General features: G+C 49.3%; 2 protein-coding genes and 4 non-coding genes across 7 annotated transcripts in view; all 6 read left to right on the top strand.

Annotated features, from left to right (window-relative positions):
- The first annotated feature begins 482 nt into the window (after nt 1-482).
- LOC118215992 (transportin-2-like) lies at nt 483-16472 on the top strand. 2 transcript variants are annotated; one of them, XM_035396984.1, is made up of 25 exons: nt 483-708; nt 2299-2405; nt 3099-3174; nt 4322-4471; nt 5095-5201; nt 5747-5880; nt 6267-6348; nt 6493-6615; nt 7207-7325; nt 7911-7971; nt 8496-8667; nt 8815-8967; nt 9868-10093; nt 10444-10615; nt 11224-11310; nt 11422-11529; nt 12127-12285; nt 13399-13486; nt 13700-13798; nt 14185-14280; nt 14706-14781; nt 15170-15269; nt 15513-15587; nt 16061-16208; nt 16339-16472. In XM_035396984.1, the coding sequence occupies exons 2-24, from the start codon at nt 2307-2309 to the stop codon at nt 16166-16168; spliced, it is 2670 nt and encodes an 889-aa protein (XP_035252875.1). In that variant the 5' UTR covers nt 483-708; nt 2299-2306; the 3' UTR covers nt 16169-16208; nt 16339-16472. The 2 variants fall into 2 exon arrangements, with proteins under 2 accessions (XP_035252875.1, XP_035252876.1); XM_035396985.1 differs by having other exon boundaries at nt 486-613.
- LOC118217419 lies at nt 4874-4942 on the top strand. The gene has a single exon (XR_004763177.1). It is a non-coding gene; the product is annotated as a small nucleolar RNA SNORD41 (small nucleolar RNA).
- LOC118217420 lies at nt 5353-5423 on the top strand. Its single transcript, XR_004763178.1, has one exon. It is a non-coding gene; the product is annotated as a small nucleolar RNA SNORD41 (small nucleolar RNA).
- LOC118217422 lies at nt 6916-6986 on the top strand. The gene has a single exon (XR_004763179.1). It is a non-coding gene; the product is annotated as a small nucleolar RNA SNORD41 (small nucleolar RNA).
- On the top strand, nt 8221-8291 carry LOC118217423. The gene has a single exon (XR_004763180.1). It is a non-coding gene; the product is annotated as a small nucleolar RNA SNORD41 (small nucleolar RNA).
- A 4652-nt stretch (nt 16473-21124) lies between the features above and the next one.
- The window catches only part of fbxw9 (F-box and WD repeat domain containing 9), a 6365-nt gene continuing 4314 nt past the window's right edge, over nt 21125-23175 (top strand). The window contains 3 exon segments of the mRNA XM_035396986.1: nt 21125-21300; nt 21592-21739; nt 22741-23175. The exon segment at nt 22741-23175 is cut by the window's right edge and continues 270 nt beyond it. Coding sequence (XP_035252877.1) covers nt 21155-21300; nt 21592-21739; nt 22741-23175 — 729 coding nt within the window. The 5' untranslated portion in view covers nt 21125-21154.

Genomic DNA, 23175 nt, shown 5'->3' on the forward strand with positions numbered 1-23175 from the left:
AATAATGAAAAAGTTCACTACATGTTTCTTAACTTTATCACCATTAACAATGTAAAATGTTGTATCCATTACAGTAAGCATTATATTACATTTCAAGGAGCAAGACAGATAAGAACTGAAAACTTAGCAAAAGGATTTTGCAACACCGCAATTGTAAAACAGTTTCTTTTTTGACAAAACCCACAAGTGTTGTTTACACGAATAAACGTTGACATCATAGAATTACATGGGTGTATTTGTGCTGTATTTTAAAATGAATGTATTTTAACTTTATTTGGTACACAGTATCTACTAGGTAACAGCCTCTTTTTTTTCCAAACAGCATCAGGGAAAACTGAGATCCAAAAAAATAAGTTGATGGTCTCCAGAATGCCACTTTCATGCGGAAACTGCTGAACTTGAGCTTCTGAAGATTTTTGCATGTGCCCCCAATGATTGGCCAAGGGCAGGGTCTGGACGTCTTACGGAAGCCGACGTGGCTCATCGCTGGTGTTGCGAGGGAGCGCATACCTCCGCGCTTCTTCATTCCAAGCCCGAGCGCGGCACTAAGCACGGGCCCGGGAGCTAGCACGAGACAGCGGCCGCGGCTTTTGAGAGAAACGGTGGAATCCTGGTAACGGCCTCTGTTTTTAACACAATCGCCGTTTATTAATCACGGTCGAGATACGACGACGACGAAAGCGAGACTAGACACCAGTGTTACTTCAGGTAACGTTGAACGCTGTGATGTCGTTGTTCTCAAAATCGTGTTGGTTAGTAGCTAGCCATCTCAGCTACTTTAAGAGAACAGAAAGGAAAGGGACCCGTGGCTAAAACGCGCTCGCATATACTCAATTCTGGTCTTAGTTTATTTTATATTTTACTTAATTGACATCGTATGTTGCCTATAGCTTTAGTGGCCGGTTCATGTTAAAATCTTTAGTCTGATTGTTGGATGTTGAAGTTGTTACCCAGCTTCTGAATAATAAAACGGAGGCCGTTCCGGCCTTGATTGGCGCCGAACCGGGGACTATCGTAGTTTAATGGGCGGTTGGCTACAGCCTGGCAACTTGCGTTTTTTTTTATTGGACCAATCTGTGGCAGTTAAGTGAAACTGGAAGGTAGTGAAACTAGTTGTGTTGGAGTATATTATCAGATAACTATGAATTTTTATATTTAGCCAAACATTAGAATACGAACGTTGGTTACTAGTTAATGTTGGTAACAAGACATGGTTTGCTAGCCATCATAATCCCTTTAATTTGGCCGCTAGCTAACGTTAGCCAGGCGTGACTAGACTCACAACCTTGTAGCTAATGCTTTTCTAAAGTTAGATGGTTACTGAGGAACTGCTAGCTGTTGCCAGCTAACATTAGGTCTAGCCGAAGTTGCCTTTTATTTCCAGGTGGCTCTCTTGTTATGTACCGTAACGGGTGGCTCATCTCTAAGAATCGGAAGCAGATAGCCTGGTGTGGGGGTGGGGGCAGGATTAGGGTGGTTAAGCCGGGTCATAGAGAGATTTTGCTCCGTGTGTTCGATAAATCTGGCATGGTTTTTCTCGACCCAATCCGATTCTTTACATGTCGGCAGACTGGGTGTGTGTGAGAGAGTTGGAGTTTTGTAACGTTTTTGTTTGAATGTAGCCACACTGCGCTTGCTCGTACTGCACGATCCAGCACACGCGATCCCCAAGGCCCAGACCATGTGCATGGGTTCCAATATATATATATACATATATATATCTAGCTGGCAGGATAACTCATCCAGGGAAACACCGCCGATCCTGTTTCATACATTGGCCAGTACATTTAGTGTAATTTACTGATTACAATGTGCTAAGTGTTAACACGGTGCTTCCGTAAAGTTAGTCGAAGTTGCGAAGCGACGGTTGTAGTATGTGATAAATGTACGCGTTTTATTGAGTAAATGGCGAACAGGCAAGCTGGTTACGATTTCACGAATATACATAGTGATCTCACACCGCTTAAGGTCTCTCCGATGCCCCCCCTCCACTTTTTTTAAATCAAAACGCCGGTTTTTATCAGTTCGATTTTAGTTCCGAAACATTCATTTCTTCAGCAGTTCCCGTATTAAACGCGTGTGTTACCAACCTATTTCAGACGTTAGTCTAGACAGTTTTCGTCCCCATCTGAGGATGTGTGTGCGTGAACCGGTAGAAATGTGAAACTGTGACATTCATTTGCCTGCAGTTGGCATCTGGTTTGCCAGCGTGACTTTAATTAAGACCCGGAGGCATGCATGTGATGATCGCGGTCACGCATTTCTTTCCCGCTCACTGCTGTGTTCGTGTGTTCGCAGATCCGAGTATGGAGTGGCAGCCGGACGAACAGGGACTTCAGCAGGTTCTCCAGCTCCTGAAGGACTCGCAGTCTCCGAACACGGCCACGCAGAGAGCTGTGCAACAAGTATCCTCGTGCTTACTGGCCCTTAGACTGGAGGAGTGGGCTTGCAGGAGGGGAGTGTATGAGGACAGAGAGGAGGCAGGGAGTTGATGTGTTTCTTGTGCCTGAATGTTCTATTTGGGCACCCCCCCCCCCCACTGAAGAACCTCATGCCCCCCCCCTCCCCAGCCTGCCACATCTCACATTGTTGGTGGGGGAGGGTGTGATACAGGGTTCTGGGTTTTGTTGAGGGAGGCAGGCTTGTGCAGGCCACACCTCACTCCCAGGAAGCATTCTGGCCTGTCTGTGACTAGAATGCGAAGGCACTTGCATTGCTTTTTGCCCCCCCTTTTGACATCTTGTTTTTGAGGTATTAGTGGAATGGTGTCATGTGCTCCCTGGTTTAAAGACAATTATCCTGTGTTTGAAGCTACTGTTGCTGTTTAGATATCGGGGAAGAAGCCAAAATGAAATTTGTTTTCAGGACCTGAACTATGGCTATGGCTGAGGTGCACTTTTAGTTCACCAGTATTTTACTGCAGTCTTTTCCTCTGCGTGAGACTGTGTCACATTAGTTACTCTGTGTGAGATTAGCCATTAGCCTACATTGGTCATGTAGGGTTTGACACCCCTATAGCATGAGGAGCAAGAGCACAGATGTGAACTCCATAGTGACTTTGCCCGAGCAGTGTTGATTGTCCTTAACGGCGCTGCCAGAAACTGGAACAGCTGAACCAGTACCCCGACTTCAACAACTATCTCATCTTCGTCCTCACCAGACTGAAAACCGAAGGTAGGCCTTCCTTCTGCTTTCCTCGTCGATGCAGAAGAGTTGTGCGTCTCATTGTCTGGCTGCGCGTTGCGAAAGTGCAAAAAAGTAAATGTTAAGGGAGATGGCAGAGGTGGCCGAGGGTAAATCAGCTTTATTTTCACCTGCACTTTTGTTTAGCTGTGAAAGGTGCGGCCTGCCCAGTTCTTAGAGCCCTGTTCTTTCAGGGCGTGTACAGCTTGCTTGTTGTTCATTCAGCTTAACCCGCTGCAGTGCATATGAAGTGGGGTGGCATGCATTTCGAAGGTGTGGTTGCATTATTTGTAGTTAATTGCGCCCCCTTCTTGTGTGCCTTCATGAGTGTTGTCGGACGTTTTGTGAGACTGATTTACTGCAGTTACGTGCGCACCTGTGTTTCATGTTGCTGAAGAGCGTGAGAATCGCCACTGCAGAACTGCCTGCGTATGCAATGCATCAAAGGTGCTGTTTGAAGGTGTCTGTCTGTGCTGTTGTGACTTGGTTCATCTGGATGGCTCCTCCCATTCATACTCGCCATAAGTATCAGTGGATCTGCACAACTCGGTAGGGCCTGAAACACTCCTCCGGATTGGGGTCCAAACGCACCTCATCTGAGTCGGACACACCAAGGGTTCGCCGTCAAATTAAACCGCGCAAGCGGACAAATACAGGTGGACGTCCGATTGACTTCCTGCTCTGTGCGTAGATAAACGGAACGATAAGGATAAAGGTGTTAATTTAACCCTAGTTAATATTGCAGAGCTAATATTGGAGTTCTTGATTGTGACTTTCCTGATGAGGACTGAATCAGGGTGAAAAATTGGTGTCATTTGTTCTTTAAAAATAAAACAGCTGTGGTGTTGTAGGATGGTAAGTATTGATGGTAGGTTGTTAAAGTTTTAAAAAAGTCTTTTTAAACTCCTTTTCATGCCTCTGCCTTGCTCTACATCTCTGGAATTCTTCTCTCCCCACAACTGCACTGCATTCCTCCCTCCGTTTCTCTCGCTCCTTTCCCACCCCCTGCCTCTGTGCGTCCGCTATGCATTTCTCCCCGTTCTCTCTTTCACTCACCATTCTTTCGCTCCTCCCTTTTTTCCCCCTGTTCGGTGCCTTCCTTTGACCCTTTCCCTCCTTCGCTCTCTCTCTCTCTCAGATGAGCCCACTCGCTCTCTCAGCGGCCTGATTCTGAAGAACAATGTTAAGGCGCACTACCAGAACTTCCCCCCGCCGGTGGCCGAGTTCATCAAGGGCGAGTGCCTGAACAACATCGGCGACCCGTCCCCCCTCATCCGCGCCACCATCGGTGAGTTTCCCCTGTGAAAGTCTCCCTGTCCTTTTGCCTTGTGTGATTGGGTAGATTGTGTGTGCCTCCCTGTTCTTTTGTCTTATGATTGGTCAGACTGTGGGACCTCCTGTCTCTTCTGTCCTGCTCCCATGTGTCTCTTCTGATAAGGTTTGCAAGTACATTTAAGACATTTAAGCTGCTCTTATTCAGAGCGACTTACACATCTTACATTATTTGCATACAATCTTTACATTTACACAGCTGTATATTTTACTGATGCTGTTCAGTGTTAAGTACCTTGCTCGAGTGGCAGTGCTCAGCCTGGGAAGCGAACCAACAACCTGTACTAGTCCATTTCCCTTACCATTATACTACACTGCCACTTCCCTTATTTCACACACTCCTCTGTCTGTTCTCTCTCTGGAGATGATGTACACATGGACAGCTGATGCTCACTGATGGTGTTTGTATTCATACTGTCTGATCCAGAGTGCTCATTTACTGTGTATCTAAGATGGGGGGTGCACTCCTGTCTTTTTGGTTCCCTGGCTGTGGCCAGTTTCCTAACTTGTCTGTCTGTGTCTGTCTGTGTCTGTCTGTCTGTCTGTCTGTCTGTCTGTCTGTCTGTCTCCACGCCTCAGGTATCCTGATCACGACCATCGCCTCTAAAGGGGAGCTGCAGACCTGGCCAGAGCTTCTGCCTCAGCTCTGCAACCTACTCAACTCAGAGGACTACAACACCTGCGAGGTCAGAGTCTGCTGTAGCACACTTCCTTTCGCTCTCTCTCGCCTCCTCCCTTCTTCAGTTCCCCCCCCCACTCTACTCCCGCCTTCTGCTCTCCATTCCCTTCCTTTCTTCATCCCTCTCTCTCTCCCACCTCCTCTCTACACACCTGTGTCTGGATGTGATGGACAATCCAAGACCTATGATTATCCGTGATGTTGGATGTATTCATACTGTCTGATCCAGTCGGTGGGACCAGGTCTGTGTTACTCTTGCTCTGTGTAGGATTTCTTCTGTCCGAATCTCTTCTGCTCTCTTTGATTTTGTGTCTGTGCGCTCATGCAGGTCTCTTATTTTCACCAAAGCATGCCAAGAGTTTGACTCTTCCATTCTGTCTTCCTTAGAGTTGGGATCAGTTCCTTTTTCTGTTCAGTGAACTCATAAAATGAATTGGAAAAATCCTCGTAAAACATTTTATTGCGATCCCAGCCCCGATCTTACTGCATTAGATTTCTCTTGTCTGCCTTGTACTGTTGCTCTGAGTTTGACTCATTGTGCCTTGTTCTCAGGGCTCCTTCGGCGCTCTGCAGAAGATCTGCGAGGACTCCTCCGAGCTCCTGGACAGCGACGCGCTGAACCGTCCCCTCAACATCATGATCCCCAAATTCCTGCAGTTCTTCAAACACTGCAGCCCCAAGATCAGGTGTGTGAGGGGCCCCCAGCGTGTCTCCCTTCCTCCAGCCCCCCACCAGTCTTCTACCTGTTAGTGCTGCACCAGTCCAGTTGAACAGTTCATCATTTGGTTTGAATTTTGGTGAACACCTTTATTATTGATGCAAGAAAGTATTATTCACGCATTGTGTAATTGTGGAAGCAGGCACTTGCACACAACCTGCAGTTTTAGGCACCGTTGTGTTACCATTCATGAAATGGAAAGTGTTCGTTTTCATTGTAGAGGGTTCTCTGTAAACAGGTATTGGCCCTCATAGCATCATAAGCCAGATGTTTTCACTCCTGGTACCCGTGCACTCCTGCTAATGCCGACTCTCACTCTTTCCTCACTCTCTCTCTCTCCCTCCCTCTCTCTAGATCGCACGCCATTGCCTGTGTGAACCAGTTCATCATCGGTAGAGCGCAGGCCCTGATGGACAACATTGACACCTTCATCGAGGTGAGCGTTGAGCGTGGGTATTGGTGTTGAGGTGTCAGCCGCATTAACCCCGGTGCCGCTTGTAACCCTGTGCAGCATAAGGTTGGAACTGTGGTCATTTTCTCTCTCTCTGTGTCTCTCCCTCCCTCCCTCCCTCCCTCTCAGAGCCTGTTTGCGCTGGCAGCAGACGAGGACTCGGAGGTGAGGAAGAACGTGTGCCGCGCCCTGGTCATGCTGCTGGAGGTCCGAATCGACCGGCTCATCCCCCACATGCACAGCATCATACAGGTGAGACTCCGCCCCCGCGTTTCCCCCAGCCCTCACTGGGGCCTTTCATACCGTCTAGTGAATAAGCTTCAGCACACCAGCCCTCTCTCTCCGGCACTCTGAGATTCCCCATCCTCCCACATCTCTCTCCCTTTCTCCTCCTTTGTCTTTCTCTCTTTCTCTTTCTCTCCTTCTCTCTCCCTCCCCCTCTTTTGTTCATTCTCTCACTCTCTCCCCCCCTTTCTCGTGCCCTCTGTGATGCTCTCTCTCGTGCTTTCTCTATCCCTCTCTCTCTGTATCTGACTGAAGTGGATTGTTAATCTGGGAGTGATGACAGTTTTATTTGTGAGAATCAGCTGTGATGTTTCATGTATTCATACTGTCTGACCCTCTGCACTCACAGCCCACTGGTCTCTCTCGCTGGAGACGGGTGGAACAGCTGTGATGTGACGATGTACGGCCCAGCGGCCTGGATGACGTTTAGGCCTTTGAGAGAAAGCACTCTGTGAACCTGTTGAACTTTGGCTGAAGCTCTAGCAGACTAGCCGCTGGATTCTCGCCCGCTCTTTCACACCTCCGCTGATTCCCCGCCCCCCCCCTCCTGTCACTCAGTACATGCTGCAGCGCACGCAGGACCCCGATGAGAACGTGGCTCTGGAGGCCTGCGAGTTCTGGCTCACCCTGGCAGAGCAGCCCATCTGCAAGGACGTTCTGGCAGGACACCTAGTGCAGTGAGTATCGGATCTTTACTCTTGGAGTGGGTATAGCATCTTTACTGTTTGGTTCGCTGAGTATAGCATCTTGACATCTTGTTTCCGTGAGTGTTGTATCTTTACTGTGCAGGGCAGTGAGTATAGCATCTTGACTCTACAGGCAGTGAGTATAGCCTCTTGATTATGCAGGCAGTGAGTATAGCATCTTGACCCTGCAGGCAGTGAGTATAGCATATTGACCCTGCAGGCAGTGAGTATAGCATCTTGACTCTGCAGGCAGTGAGTATAGCATCTTGACCCTGCAGGCAGTGAGTATAGCATCTTGACTCTGCAGGCTGTGAGTATAGCATCTTGACTCTGCAGGCTGAGAGTATAGCATCTTTACTGCATGGGGCAGTGTGTGTATAGCATCTTTATTGTGGGTGGCTGTGAGTATAGCATCTTTGTGAGGGGCTGTGAGTATAGCATCCTTGTGAGGGGCTGTGAGCATAGCATCTTTATTGTGGGGGGTCTATGACTGGGGGAAGCACTGATTATTTGTGTGTGTCACTCAAAATGAAGGTGAACTTTTCTGCTCGTCCTAACTGGAGTCTCTCTCCTCAGGCTCATTCCTATCCTGGTGAACGGTATGAAGTACTCTGAGATCGACATCATCTTGCTGAAGGTGAGCCTCCTGCATGCTGGCTGTTCTTTGACTGTCCTTTAGGGAATGAACGAAGGGCTTTATAATTCTGGAAAATATGTGGAAATGTACTTGGCTTTCTTGAAAACATGCAATAACGGATAGTGAATCGCTCTCCTGTCCTATCTTACAGTGACCTCATATGTGTAATTCTGAGATTTTGTGTTGGTGTTCTTCTGTGCTTGGTCTGGGTCTCCCTCCATCTCCTCTCTCTCTCCTCTGGCCGTGTGCCTGGGAGTGATGACAGCTTTATTCGTGAGAATTAGCTGTGATGTTTCATGTGTTCATACTGTCTGACCCGCTGTGGCCACAGCCAGCCGGTCTCTCCCGCTGGAGACAGCTGCAGCTTCTGTAACGCCACCGTGGCGGGTGACCAGGGAGAGAGAGAGAGAGTCTCTAATTCAATCAACTTTTCTGAGATGAGCCCGGTCTCCATGTGAAATGCGATTTGACGCACCTGCGCGGTTTCGGTGAGGTAACGTTGGGCGGGACTGTGCGGTCTCCAGGGCGACGTGGAGGAGGACGAGGCGGTGCCCGACAGCGAGCAGGACATCAAGCCGCGCTTCCACAAGTCGCGCACCGTCACCCTGCAGCACGAGGGCGGGGGCGGCGAGGAGGGCGAGGACATCGACGAGGACGAAGACGACGACGACGACACGCTGTCCGACTGGAACCTGCGTGAGTGCCTCCCCTCTGACCTGCTGTCCGTTCGTCCGTCCGTCCGTCTGTCCATCTGGCTTCTCTTCTGCTGTCCGTCCGGTTGATGACCCGCATAACCTGCTCGGGTCATTAGCGTCTCTGATTTTGATTCTGTTCCCCGCGCAGGTAAGTGCTCTGCAGCGGCTCTGGACGTCCTGGCTAACGTGTTTCGAGACGACCTGCTGCCCCACCTCCTCCCCCTGCTGAAGGGCCTGCTGTTCCACCCGGACTGGGTCATCAAGGAGTCCGGCATCCTGGTGCTGGGAGCCATTGCTGAGGGTACGAGTCTGTCTGCCTGTCTGCCTGTCTGCCTGTCTGCCTGTCTGCCTGTCTGTCTGCCTGTCTGCCTGTCTGCCTGTCTGCCTGTCTGCCTGTCTGTCTGATCCCAGCTCCCCAGGCCTGGCCCTCTATTCTCTCTCTCCATCCTCTCTCTCTTCCACTCTCTCCCTGCCTCTTTCCCTCCTGTCCCTCCATCTCTCTGCTGTCTATGCTCATCCATATCTTCCCCATGTCTGTGTTCATTCCCACTCCGTAGAAACCATCAGAACTCCGCTGTGCTCATTATGCTGTAATCCCATAATGCAGCTGGTTCACTCGTACTGCTTCCATATCCACTTAGAGCAGCCACCGGTTAGCCGGTGAACGGGGCGACAGCTTTGCGTTGTAAGCCCGGCTCTGTTCGGACAGCGCGCTCCCTCTCTGGAGGTGCAGTCTGTCCTCAAGGGCTCTAGTGTTGCTGAAATGCAGGCTGTGACTCTTCTTTCCTTGTGCCAAGTGTTAAGCAATGACTCATTTTCCCCCATGACTGACCTAGTTAATAAAGCTAATAGGATGAAGGCTAATTGGATTCCGTGTGCGGGGATATTTTATATTGCACAGGGGCCTGCGCTTGTGCAGCTTTTTGCTCAAGCGGTCATGCGATGAGTCGCAATGAAAGACTTCTAAAAAATCATCCCAGAAGCCCCATAATCTTAAAATTAAACGGTTGAGAATATTTATACGTCTTTTTATAAAGGTCTGTCCTTCATAAAGACTTTCCCCACTGACCGGGTATGAGACTGAGTATTTGTATCAGTGTCCGTGAGTGGGACGGTCTCATGACTGGGTGTCAGGGTCCATGAGCGGGCCAGTGTGTGTTTTCGGTGTGCTAACCCCCCCCCCCTCCCCCCGCCCCCCCAGGCTGCATGCAGGGCATGGTGCCCTACCTGCCCGAGCTCATCCCGCACCTGATCCAGTGCCTGTGCGATAAGAAGGCCCTGGTGCGCTCCATCGCCTGCTGGACGCTCAGCCGCTACGCCCACTGGGTGGTGAGCCAGCCGCCCGACTCGCACCTGAAGCCGCTGATGACCGAGCTGCTCAAGCGCATCCTGGACGGGAACAAGAGGGTGCAGGAGGCCGCCTGCAGGTGTGTCCGCCTCTGTGTGTCTGTCTCGCTGCGTCTTGCAAGTCTGTTTGTGTTGCAGTCTCTGTGTATTGTGGTCTGTCTTTATGGCTGTCTGTCTCTCACTGTGTCCGTCTCTGTCCATCTGAGTGTCTGATTTTGTGTGTGTTTTTGTTAGTGTCTGTCTGTCTGTGTATGTGCGCTTGCTGTATCCATCACCTGAAATTTCAGCCATATCATTATAAGCAGAACTGAAATTTGCCTTCATCTTTGGGACTCTTGAGCGCAAACTGTGAGTGTAACACTCCGTCTTTTCCCCCTCTTTCCTCCCACTTTCCTTCACCTCCCTCTTCCCTCCCTCTCTCCTCCCTCAGTGCGTTCGCCACCCTGGAGGAGGAGGCGTGCACGGAGCTGGTGCCCTACCTGAGCTTCATCCTGGACACGCTGGTGTTCGCCTTCGGGAAGTACCAGCACAAGAACCTGCTCATCCTGTACGACGCCATCGGCACGCTGGCCGACTCCGTGGGGCACCACCTCAACCAGCCGGTCAGTTCCGCCCCCGCGCGCCCGGTCGGCCTGGCCCTGCCCCCGGGTTACAGCGGTTCACACACACACACACACACACACGGAAGGGCGAATGAGTTCACGCGTGCATTTCGGCCCGTCTTATCCAGAGCGACTTTCGTCCGTTCGCTGATGATGCGTTTGTTTCCCAGCCGTCGCTCACCCTGATGCTCTGGGTGTGATGTGCGTTGCTTTTCATTCTAAGCACTACCCAGCAGCTGCAGTGTAGAGTCCAGTTCTCTGCCCTCTGCACCCCTCTCTCGTGCTGCAGAGTCCCTATTGGCTGATTGTGTTTACTGGTGGCTGTGACATTAGTATTCTTTCCAGTCCTTATTATTAGTGTGTGTGGATAGTGACACTTGTTTATTGATGGTGTTGAAGTCATGTCATGGTTAAGAAATGCCTGTGACTTGTGTGCTGCTCTCTGTCCTAGTTTTGGGTGGTGCACTGAGTGCTCTGTTTGTAAAGCAGGTGTTAATAGTTGTGCTTGTTTTTAAGTCTTTCTGTTCAGGAGCCCTTGTCATGTTTTAGGTACTCTTCCGATGTACCTGTGAGAGTCTCACTTGACCGTTGTGACCCCCTCCCCTCAGGAATACATCCAGAAGCTGATGCCCCCCCTCATTCAAAAATGGAATGAGCTGAAGGACGAGGACAAGGACCTGTTCCCCCTTCTGGAGGTGAGGCTTCTGCTCCCCCATGCCCCCCTCTCCCTGTTTACTGGGAGGGTGAATGCTCTTCTGCGTGTTCTCTCCTACACCTCAGTCACCCTGCTCTCTGTCGCCCCCTAGTGTCTGTCGTCGGTGGCCACGGCCCTGCAGAGCGGCTTCCTGCCGTACTGTGAGCCGGTGTACCAGCGCTGCGTCACCCTGGTGCAGAAGACCCTCGCCCAGGCCATGGTGAGCCGCCCCCGCCGCCCTCCGCACGCGCCGCGCTGCGGCCCAAAGCCCAGCCGCTGATTTCTGCCGTGGCATCACGGCGTGAATACGTCACCGTCTGCAGAAACCCTGTTTCATGGGAGGCTTTACGTACTCCCCAAATGGTCAGAGGAGCCGCGTGTCTGCAGCGTGTCACTGATTTGATCGGCTGGAATTTAAAAAATTGTTTTTAAGTGTTTTAAACGTGTTTTGTTTTTTTGAGTTGAGTCAGCGCTTTGACTCCACCAACTGCAAAGCCCAACGGCCCACTGAGGAATCTGAATGTTGGTGGCGTTGTAATTTAAGAGGTAGCATAGTGTAATGGTTTGGGACCTGGGCTTGTAACCTCAAAGTTGCTGGTTCAGTTCCTGCACAGGGTGCTGCTGTTGTATCACATACAATCATATATAAATGTATTAGTGGATACTGTGTAAAAGAAAAGGCTGAATCTGTGTAAGTTGCTCTGGGTAAGAGTGTATGCAGTGAAGTACTTGCAATGAAATGTAAATGTTAATGTAATTGTGGGCTGTCGTGTATCGTGGGCGCATTTTGACGGCTCTCCTCTCCCGTCCCCGCCAGATGTACAACCAGCACCCGGACCAGTACGAGGCCCCCGATAAGGACTTCATGATCGTGGCCCTGGACCTGCTGAGCGGCCTGGCCGAGGGCCTGGGGGTCCACGTGGACCAGCTGGTGGCCCGCAGCAACATCATGACCCTGCTCTTCCAGTGCATGCAGGTACACCGCTGCCTGCCGTCAGGGTCCCTTACTGCAGTGAGGCTCCAGGTATGAGCATCAGGGTCTCTTACTGCAGTGAGGCTCCAGGTATGAGCATCAGGGTCTCTTACTGCAGTGAGGCTCCAGGTATGAGCATCAGGGTCCCTTACTGCAGTGAGGCTCCAGGTATGAGCATCAGGGTCTCTTACTGCAGTGAGGCTCCAGGTATGAGCATCAGGGTCTCTTACTGCAGTGAGGCTCCAGGTATGAGCATCAGGGTCCCTTACTGCAGTGAGGCTCCAGGTATGAGCATCAGGGTCCCTTACTGCAGTGAGGCTCCAGGTATGAGCATCAGGGTCCCTTACTGCAGTGAGGCTCCAGGTATGAGCATCAGGGTCTCTTACTGCAGTGAGGCTCCAGGTATGAGCATCAGGGTCCCTTACTGCAGTGAGGCTCCAGGTATGAGCATCAGGGTCTCTTACTGCAGTGAGGCTCCAGGTATGAGCATCAGGGTCCCTTACTGCAGTGAGGCTCCAGGTATGAGCATCAGGGTCTCTTACTGCAGTGAGGCTCCAGGTATGAGCATCAGGGTCTCTTACTGCAGTGAGGCTCCAGGTATGAGCATCAGGGTCCCTTACTGCAGTGAGGCTCCAGGTATGAGCATCAGGGTCCCTTACTGCAGTGAGGCTCCAGGTATGAGCATCAGGGTCCCTTACTGCAGTGAGGCTCCAGGTATGAGCATCAGGGTCCCTTACTGCAGTGAGGCTCCAGGTATGAGCATCAGGGTCCCTTACTGCAGTGGGGCTCCAGGTATGAGCATCAGGGTCTCTTACTGCAGTGAGGCTCCAGGTATAAGCATCAGGGTCTCTTACTGCAGTGAGGCTCCAGGTATAAGCATCAGGGTCCATTATGACAATGAGTCGTGGTACAGACATCATGATCTGCTATAACAGTGAGTCTCTGGGAATGGCCATTATGTCCATTGTTAGAAACATTCTCCAGGTGCTGTAATGCAGTGTGTAAGACGTCCCCAGCAGTAGAAAGTGTGGGGCCCTGTAGCCTGTGTGGGTTTGTGGTGCTCAGTGTGGTTGTGGAGCTCAGGTTGAGCGCAGTGTTCCGGTATGTTCTCTGCAGGACACCATGCCGGAGGTGAGGCAGAGCTCCTTCGCGCTGCTGGGAGACCTGACCAAGGCCTGCTTCCCTCACGTCAAGCCCTGCATCGGTGAGTTCCCCCCACACACGCCTGCGGCCGGTCTCCGTAAACCACACTGGCCTGACAAATGTGTGATAAACACAGAATCTCCTGGGATGGTGAATGGTGTAGCGGAGTTGTGAGGAAGCAGCGACTGGGCTCAGGGTTAGGGAACAGGCCCCGTCTGGTTGGGCAGTGTGTGGGGCTTTAACGGCGTCCGTTTCTCTTCCGTCTCGTCTCCAGCGGAGTTCATGCCAATCCTGGGCACCAACCTGAACCCGGAGTTCATCTCCGTGTGCAACAACGCCACCTGGGCCATCGGGGAGATCTCCATGCAGATGGGTGAGTGGCTGACGGGCAGGGGGGCGTGTGCATCTTACCATCATCTGTGCAGTCAATTTGAGTGGTCAGGGTAGCCTGTGTGTGTGTGTGTGTGCGCGTGCGCAAGAGGGGGTCAAGCATTCAGGATAGTGACAGTGTGCAATTTCTCAACAGGAAAGAATGTGAGGAAGGACGGAGGTGATTGTGCAGGTGAGCTAGGGAGTGAGGGCAGGGCAGGCAGCCAATCAGCTTCTCAGCTCGCAGCCAATCAGCTTATCAGCACTCAGCCAGGATATAGAGCAGTGCCAGGGGATGTTTTGCTGTCATGCCTTTCCACACGTGTGTCGATGCTGAGGTGGTGGTGGTGGTGGTGGAGAAGGGTCTTCCTCACTGTGGATGTCTTGCAGGAGCGGAGATGCAGCCTTATGTGGGGCTGGTCCTCAGCAACCTGGTGGAGATCATCAACCGCCCCAACACGCCCAAAACCCTGCTGGAAAACACAGGTGCGCTCACGTTTGAAAAGTGCTCAGCCAATGAGAGAGGCTTGTCAAACGCTAGGCCAACGAGAGGAGGCACTGCTGGTCGTGTAGTTCTGATTCTGTGTACCTTAGGTGTCAGGGACTTTGACTCCTTAGAGGGGTTGCCTTGGTGATGACTGCTGTGAATCTCCTGATGTCTTCAGTGAACATGCAATGTCTCTCCCCCACCTCCCCTCATTGTGAATCAATTTTCTGTTATAACACTAGCATTCCCTCACCCCTCCGACATGTGATGAACTGAAAACAGACATTCGAAATCTGAACTGACAGTTGTGGATGTTTGGAAAGTTCTGAACGTGTGGGACAATGTCACGTGGTAACCTTGCTACGGAGATGGTGCCTAAAGCATATTACATCACAGCCTCATTTTTCTCCCCGTCTGGCCACAGCCATTACGATTGGGCGGCTGGGCTACGTGTGCCCTCAGGAGGTGGCGCCCATGTTGCCGCAGTTTATCCGTCCCTGGTGAGTCTCCGCCCTCCCAACCCCCCCCCCCCCCCCCCCCAGGACCCCTAGGCCTGGGAGATCAGTCCTTATCACAGTATCCCGTCTCCCCAGTGTGTGTGTCTGAGGCCCTGGAGATGTTCCAGTCTCTCTGCCTTCATTTTCTATGATCTGGTTCTATACTCTATACACATACAATGCAGATTCACCTCTGTATTGGAACATAGACTTAAGGATGTTTTTGTAGGGATGCATGTACAGTCTCTGCCTGTTATTCGGATTGCTTAGATTAGTGTATTAATTAAATAATTGTACTATTAAAGTTGATATGAGAACAGATTGGCCTTCTCTGTGCACCCTTGATGTAAGCTTTATTTATTTATTCGTTTAAATTTCCTTCCCCTTGTAGGTGTACGTCATTGCGTAATATCCGTGACAACGAGGAGAAGGACTCTGCCTTCCGCGGGATCTGCATGATGATCGGGGTCAACCCCGGAGGAGTGGTGCAGGTGAGCACGGGGCTTGCGGGGTCAGAGGTCAAAGATCACTGAATGCCAGGCTGCAAATAGATTTTTGCCTGGCAGTATCTTGTCCGTTTTTCTTTTCTTAGAACAGTAGTTGCATTTTAACACGCACATCTGGCGCAGTGGCGATCACACGGGTCCCTAGTGGTAGTCGGGGGAATGACAGGTGGGTGTGTGGGGAATCCTGGGGTTAGTGTGCAGTCAAACTCAGTGAATCTGTCTCTGTAGGATTTCATCTTCTTCTGCGATGCTGTGGCCTCCTGGGTGAGCCCTAAAGATGACCTGAGAGACATGTTCTTCAAGGTGAGGCGGCGGCAAACCCTTCAACTGACCGCACCACAGCAGGCTTCACTGGGAAGCTTCTTATCGCTGTTAATTGTTTCACTACTGTGATGCATAAAAGGGGAGGGAGAGTCTACACACAGCACAGATGGCCTTTCTCCGGAAATCTTAAGATCCCTTGTGGATGTTTTCAGCTCTGATGTGGCTGTAATTACAGAGTAGATATAACAACTGAAAAAAGTTGTTCTGTGCCTGTGTCCCTGAATTTTATTTGTAATACAAGTTCTGATTCTGTAACGCTTAAGTGCATTATGGTATATTATCTGTCAAGCATTATGGGATATGAGCTCTGTTGAGCTTGAAGTGCATTGTGGGACATGAGCTCTCTACATTCGAAGTACCCTATGGGATATGAGCCCTGTCGAGCTGTTGTGCATTGTGGGATATGAGCTGCGTACAGTTGAAGTGCTGACATACAAGCCGTGTGCTTGCAGATCCTGCACGGCTTCAAGGATCAGGTCGGGGAGGACAACTGGCAGCAGTTCTCAGAGCAGTTCCCGCCCTTGCTGAAAGAGAGGCTGTCTGCCTGTTACGGCGTGTAGTCTGTCCACCGCCATTACCCCTGAAGGGGCACCGCTTCAGGTACCGCCACCTTTCTCCCAGCTTTCCACAGTTAAACGTCCTCAGCGTCCTCCTCTTGTGTTTTACCTGCTCGTTTTTGGGGGGAGAGTCTGCGTTCTCCTCAGGGCTGACCCTCTCCCTCTGTTTTCAGGTGTGCCCGTGGGAGGGTTACTGGGAAACCTCATCCAGCTCTGTGTAATTGCACTGCCCTGATGGTGGGGGACAGGGACGCCACTGGCCCGCCCCTCCGGACACCCCACCCCCAAGCCCCCGTGTGTCTGTGAGGGTGGGTGGGAGGGGGGAGGGAGGGAGGGGGAGGGAGGTAGGGACAAACCTCTGGGTCGACGCCGAATAAATCCGACATGCTCAGAAAAGGAAAGGGCGGGAACTGAGAGGGAGGGTGCGGGCGGGCGGGCGGGAGGCGGAGGCAGGTTCGTAGACTTCTCTACTCGCGGCTAACGCGAATCCGTGGCGGGAGGGAGGGAGGGCGGGCGGGCGGGAGGGGGGCGGGCGCCGACAACTGCATCGACGACAGAACCTAAATCGAACCTGGCGCACGCCCACAAATTAACACACCACACGTTATTATAATAATAATAATAATAATTACAATAGGCAGGCTTACATTTCGGTAGTTTTGCACAGATAGGCTACCGTCAGCCAGGCACATTTGCTTATGTATATTCACAAAGATGCAGTGGAAGTGTACAGGAGGGGCTGTGGGCCAGACTGCTGTAACTCAGTTTAGAATCATACTGAGGTATTGATTAGGGGGGAGAAGCGGGTGCAAATTTTTAAAAATCTGTGATTTATAAGATGTAGCTAACGACAGGGGAGGTATAGAGGAGAAATGGCATCCTTACTACACGAGCATTCATAGGCAGGGAAACGTTTAATATGGGCTCTGTTTGTCCCTGACTCAGCGTATCTGTTTTGCTTTGTGTTTTCGTCTTCCCCCTGGTTGCGGAAATATTTTTTATTTTTTTTTTATTTTATTATTTTTTTTATTTTTAAAAAGAATTCTGTTTCCTGATTAAAGATTAACTGTAGTAGATTCCCCTTTAATTTTTCAGGAAATTGGGACTAATGCCTCCAGGAATTGTAGAATTTAAATGCAAGTTTGTTTTTCTAGTTCCGGGAATGAAAGGATTTGAGATTGCATGGTGATCACCTTTTTTTTATTTTTTATTTTAATTTTTTTTTCAGCGATGCATTTTATGCATGGTGCACGCGTCATTTGAGAATGTCTGCCATTAATTCCGTCTTTAAATTTACACAGAATCTGAGGACTCATTGTTATAAGGTACCTTATGCTTGATTATCCCCCCCCCCCTTATGAAATCTGTGTCCAGCCTGTTTTATTAGACATTTGTTGGAGTAAGCAAGGAGAGGAGTATAGGGTGGCGTTTTATATTAAAATCCACTGAGGCCATGTTGAGACGCAAGGTTATGCTGATCTTACAGAAGAATCACACTGCGAGGAGTCTAATACTGTAGTGAAAAGTCTTTTTGCTGCTACTGCTTTTTGTGTTAATTTACTATGGACTTAAAGGAAATAAGTCAGCCGTAAAAAAAATAATAATAAAAGATCTTTTTAAAGATTAACGCCAGGGGCTTTGTGATGTTATGCACTTTCTTTTCATAGGAAATTTGAAGTGTACTCTTAAAAAGTAATACAGCCGTAAGCCACCGGGCTTTCTTAACATGTAGCAAGTGTACTTTTGGCTTGTGACAAAACGCACACAAAAAAAGATATGAAATGCTAATTAAAGAGCCAAATTGAAACACTGCTTGATTTTACAGACTAGTAAAATTTAAGTCTGTGGAAATTTCAGGAGAAGGGGCAAGTGTGATGGGATCTGAAAGGGCTTTTTCAATCAGTCTTCACAGACAGAATGCACAGATTCCATTTCTGTCTGCAACTTTTGGAAAGTTTTGGGATACTTATAAGGTTACCTCTCCCTCAAGAGTATGTGCAGTACCTGGTTAATGACTGGGTTCGATCATACTAGAGCTGTAGCCATGAAGAATAAGCCTGGCACACATGTTAATGCAGTAGATCTTAATCTGAACTATTGGAGCATAGCTTGTCCATCAACCCCCATCAGCCTAACGTAATGCAATTTGTGCAGGAGCCTTCGTCAGTACCCCACCTCGCGTTTGTCAAGTTTCTGAGTTTCATTAGACTTCTGTCTGCCTGTTAAACTGACAGCTGCGTGCTTGAGCGCGTTTTTCACCATAAGCGCACGTGTGCAGCATCATACGCAAAAAAAAAAAACACCCAACATGGCACAGATCTTCCCCTGAGGTCATGTGACTGTCATGTGACCGGGGATTTCAGGGGGCCATCCCTGTGGAGAAACCTTCAGTATCGACACTTGTCACATTGGTTTCCACGCCATTTTGTACGAGTGGGTTATTTTTGTGACAGTGCCTCTCCAAGTGTAATTAAATTGTTTAATCAAAAGCAATGATTGAAGTCTGTTGTTGAAATTGCTTATTACTGTACTCTGTATAATAAGGTTGGAGGCGGTGACTATAGGCCTCGGGTGAACAACAGTGTTTGGATGGCTTTAATCGATGAGACTGAGCTTCACTTTGGCAAAGTAACAGATGCCGTGGGTTCTTCGGGCTTTTGCTGCAACGTGAATATGAACTTCCGCTTTTTATATCACTGTGAATCAGATAAGAGGCGTATTGTGCAGATGGACCCACATTCGGGCTCCTTTTGACACTTTTTTTTTTTTGTAAACTGGCTTCCCCCGAATTCCTTCAGTGTCAGAATCGGTGACTTGGTGTGCGATGTGTCCGTAGGTAAACTAATATGCAAGTGTTGGCTGGTGAATTTTCTCCGAAGGGCTGTCTTTCTGGGGGGGGGCAGGTATGCACAAATAAATATGAATTTGACCACAACCATTACATGTCGCATTAGTGGGACTGAGGGTCCTACATCCCACACAGTGTGTAAAACGTTGCAGGTTAACAACACCTTGTTTATATAAGTGATAAGTCAATCTTAAAATACAGCCAATTTTTCCTCCAGTGTTTTTTTATTTTTAATTTATTTTTTCAATATTTTTGTATTTATTTTTGTTCAGATTTTTTTGTTTTTCACATTTTAGTTTTGTGCAGAGATGCGCAAACATTTTTTTGGACTTCAGAAGTTTTTTGTTTTCCCCCCCTTTCCATTAACGTTCTTTTTATTTAAAGAATTTTTTTGTTTCGTTGTTTTATAGCGGACCATTTATTTTAGTCAACTGTTAAAAGGGGAGGGGCGGGGGGAATTTAGCTTGGTGCATACCTGGGGAATAAGGGAAAAACTGTAAGACTTGTAGAACCTTGTTTCAGTCTCAAGTCTGCCGAATGAAATTGATGTATTTTTCTCAACTGTGAGTGCAAGTGGGACGTTAACTTATGTATCAAACTTATCACTTTCTATTTTTCTTTTGTGAATGGAAAATAAAAAAAGGTTTTCTACCAAGCTGGGAACAAATTTCTGTCTAGTCTGTCTGGATTATTTTACCTGTGGTTTATTTGCTCTTGTGTGTTGGTGGAGAGTAGTATTACAAGGGGTAATGTGGACAGTAATGCCCCTTTCAAATGAATGAAAACCAGATGTTCATAAATCCACCCAATAATTATAATTTGACGGCACATACTATAAGTCGGTTATTTACTTTATTTGACATGACCTCCCTAATCTAAAATGGTAATTCACCCACAGGGCCTACATTTTTCCCAGCTTTAATATTAATCTGCACCCTAGCTTTGACTAATCAAGCCTGTACCCTGGGTCTTCACAGCTGCTAAACCATAAAGCCACTGTCTTGGACCGCCATGGGAATCCTAGGACTCATGAAATCAGTCAGATCTATTGACTATCTGGACCCAAACACGCTTTTTGCCGTAGGAAAAATAAAACGTTTTGCATGGATCTTATGAGCTGGTCCTCTTCAGTCCATGTTATGGTCAGCCCCGGAAATAACGCAGTGGCACAGCAATTTTAATTATATCAGACCAATTTGGATCTTTCGGTCAAAATAACCCTGGTGTATATATTTTATACCGTTCTACGACGCGGAAGTCGCGTCGGCAAAAAAAAGTGATAAATGATTTGATGAAAGTTCTAATTTCATGAGTTTTCAAGTTTTATGCTCTATCAGTACCGAGTGCTCCCCAGTTGACCACGCTTTTGATCGACCAGCAGCAGCTTGATGACGTAAATTGTACGCGCCGGAAAAATACATATTCGAAAAGCAACTGTAAATGGGCGGGTGGCAATTGTAAGATCATATTGCTGGATGTGGACTGTATGACAAGAAGCTCAATTTCAAAGAAATGTATTCCTTAATTTTATAACGTAAAACGTCTGGCTGACATAATTTATAATTAAATCAACTATCTTTAGTAATTGCTGTGATCCCACCAAAGAAAGGAACCAACTTGGCTAGAAGCAAGCATAATGTTGACAATCTCGGCTTGCTTTGTCGTTCAGTGAAGGTATGATTAATTCTAGCTTGCAGCGTGTTCACTGTTTAATGAATTCGCGTCACAGCAATGATAACAACTTTCTCGTAATGAAATAAGAATAACAAGGAAAGTATTTAGGTGGGTTTGTTGTTTGACTTCAATACGTTACGTGGGTGGCTTGTCACCCGATTTCAGTGAGACTGACAAGTACAGCTAATATCCGTTTATCATAATCTTTTCTGCATTGCCTACCATTTAGATCGTGTTCAGAGGTGGATACGTTCTAATGAGGGCCGTTTTCAAGAAATTGCAGGTTTATAAACTCTGACATAAACTATACCATGATTTAGAAACAGAACGTCTGCATCGAACTACATTAGCCATCGCGTGACTCTGCAATCAGAAGACAAAAGGACACGAAGTGTAGCGATGTGTGCTGGTGATTTCTGGCTAGAGCACTGTTGATGTTTCCCGTTCGCTGTCCGGTAGGTGTCTGGATGTCGGAGGCTTGGGGCCGCCGTGAGGAAGAGGAGGCGGAGGCGGAACTCAGTGAGCTGAAGGCGGGGAGCGCGGTGGGAAGAGCAGGGCATCTCGCCCCACTGAATTTGCCACAGGACCAAGACCTCCGGCCAGACCAACAGAAGTCAGTTCTCTGCCTTCACCTTCTTCCTCCCTTCTGTCACCTCTCTCTTTCTTAATTTCATTCATTCATTCATTCATTCATTCATTCATTCATTTATTTATTAACTTATTTACTTTCCTAGGAGGGAACATATTTCAGGGAATGTTGACCAGAGCCTTGATTTTCCTTTGACTTCAGTTTTTCACGTCTTCAATTTTCAATTCCCTCTTCTGTAATGGCTGGCTTTTTGTAGTGTCTCCTCCTGTCCGCACCTCGCTGGGAGGTAATGGCATTGCTTGTGTTCCATACCAGTACCCCACTCCACCCGCCCGGTGCAACAAGGGAAACAAGCCCCTCCCCCTCCAGCGAAGGAACAGGTTTGCTGTCGTTGCCATGGGAGATGGTGGCCCGCATCGCCTCTCACCTCCCAGCGCAGTGTGTCATCACGGTCCTCCCACAGGTGAGCGCACGGGTGTGACCGTGGAGGTGACCGCTGCTCCTGCTGCGGCCGGGAAGCGGCAGCGGAACGGTCGCAAACCGGTCGGGTTTTCAGCGAACACGTGAAAACAAAAAAACACTCTCTCTCGCTCTCCATCCCTCCCTCTTCCTTCGTCTCTCCTTTTGAAATGTTTTCTTGTTCTTGAATATCCTTTCTTCTGTCTTCCTCTATTGTCTTTCAGTGTTTTGGCAACCAGGTCTTTTTGCAATTGTGATTCTGTTGCTAGGGTGGGGTCACTGAGCCTCTCCCTAGCAACTGGTATTCATTGTATCTCTTCATTGTATTGCTACCATTAATTTTTCATTTTTTGTGGAGAGGAAAGTGCACTCCTTATGTATTCATAAAAAAGATAAATTCAGGGGGAAAGCAGAGAGGTTTACAGATAGATGGGATCACAGAACAGAAAGTGCCACGGCAGGGAATCGAACCCGCTGCAGCAGCGGAGGGATGGGGGGGGGGTCATGTATGGGTCGGAGCTGCCCAGCAGACTGCGCCTCGCAGTTTCACCCTGCTGTTGAGTGCTCTTTGTTCAGGTCCCAATAGCGGTTCAGTTGAGTCAGAAACGTGGCTCTTCCCTCCAGTGTTCCAGATCCGGTATGGTGATCTGTTTCATAATGTGGTTTCATAACTCAGCTTTGAAGTAGTACTTTCCTGAAGCTGATTTGAGTCAGCGTGTGTTAACATTATGATGTCACGTGTGTAATGTGGTGAGTTCCAGAAGCAGCTGGCTGACCAGCTCTCTCTCTCTCTCTCTCTCTCTCTCTATCTATCTCTCTCTTTCCCTCTCTATCTATCTATCTCTTTCTCTTTCCCTCTCTCTCTCTCTCTCTATCTATCTCTCTATCTATCTCTCTCTCTCTTTCCCTCTCTCTCTCTCTCTTTCTCTTTCTCTCTCTTTCCCTCTCTCTCTTTCTCTCTCTCTCCCTCTCCCCCTTCCCCCCCACCCCCCACCCCCCCTGCAGGTTTGTCGAGCACTGGGGGGCGTGGGTGAGGACAGCACCGCCTGGCAGCTCCGAGCTCGCAGGCTGATTGGCCCCGGGGCCTCCTTCCCCGTGGGGCCGCGGGAGGGCTTCGACTGGCCCACCGCCTGCCTGGAGATGGAGGAGCTCATCTCCTGCTGGGCGGGGCTGAGCGAGAAGGAGAGGGAGGGGCAGGGGCAGGAGGCGGGGCCTGCGGGCGACAGAGGGGCGGGGTTACAGGAGGCAGGAGAGGCTGCGGTGGCCAGGGAGCCTGGGGCCGAAGGAGGGAGAGCTGGAGATGGAGAGATGATGGAGGGCGGAGGCCTGTTGGTCGACGGAGAGGGACAACAGCGGGTGCAGGAGGGAGGCGGGGCGGAGGCGGGGGAGCAGGGGGTTGGAGGGGAGAGGCAGAACGAGCCAATGGCAGGGGAGGAGGAG

Source organism: Anguilla anguilla, chromosome 17 (genome assembly GCF_013347855.1).
Source record: "Anguilla anguilla isolate fAngAng1 chromosome 17, fAngAng1.pri, whole genome shotgun sequence".
Classification (NCBI taxonomy): domain Eukaryota; kingdom Metazoa; phylum Chordata; class Actinopteri; order Anguilliformes; family Anguillidae; genus Anguilla; species Anguilla anguilla.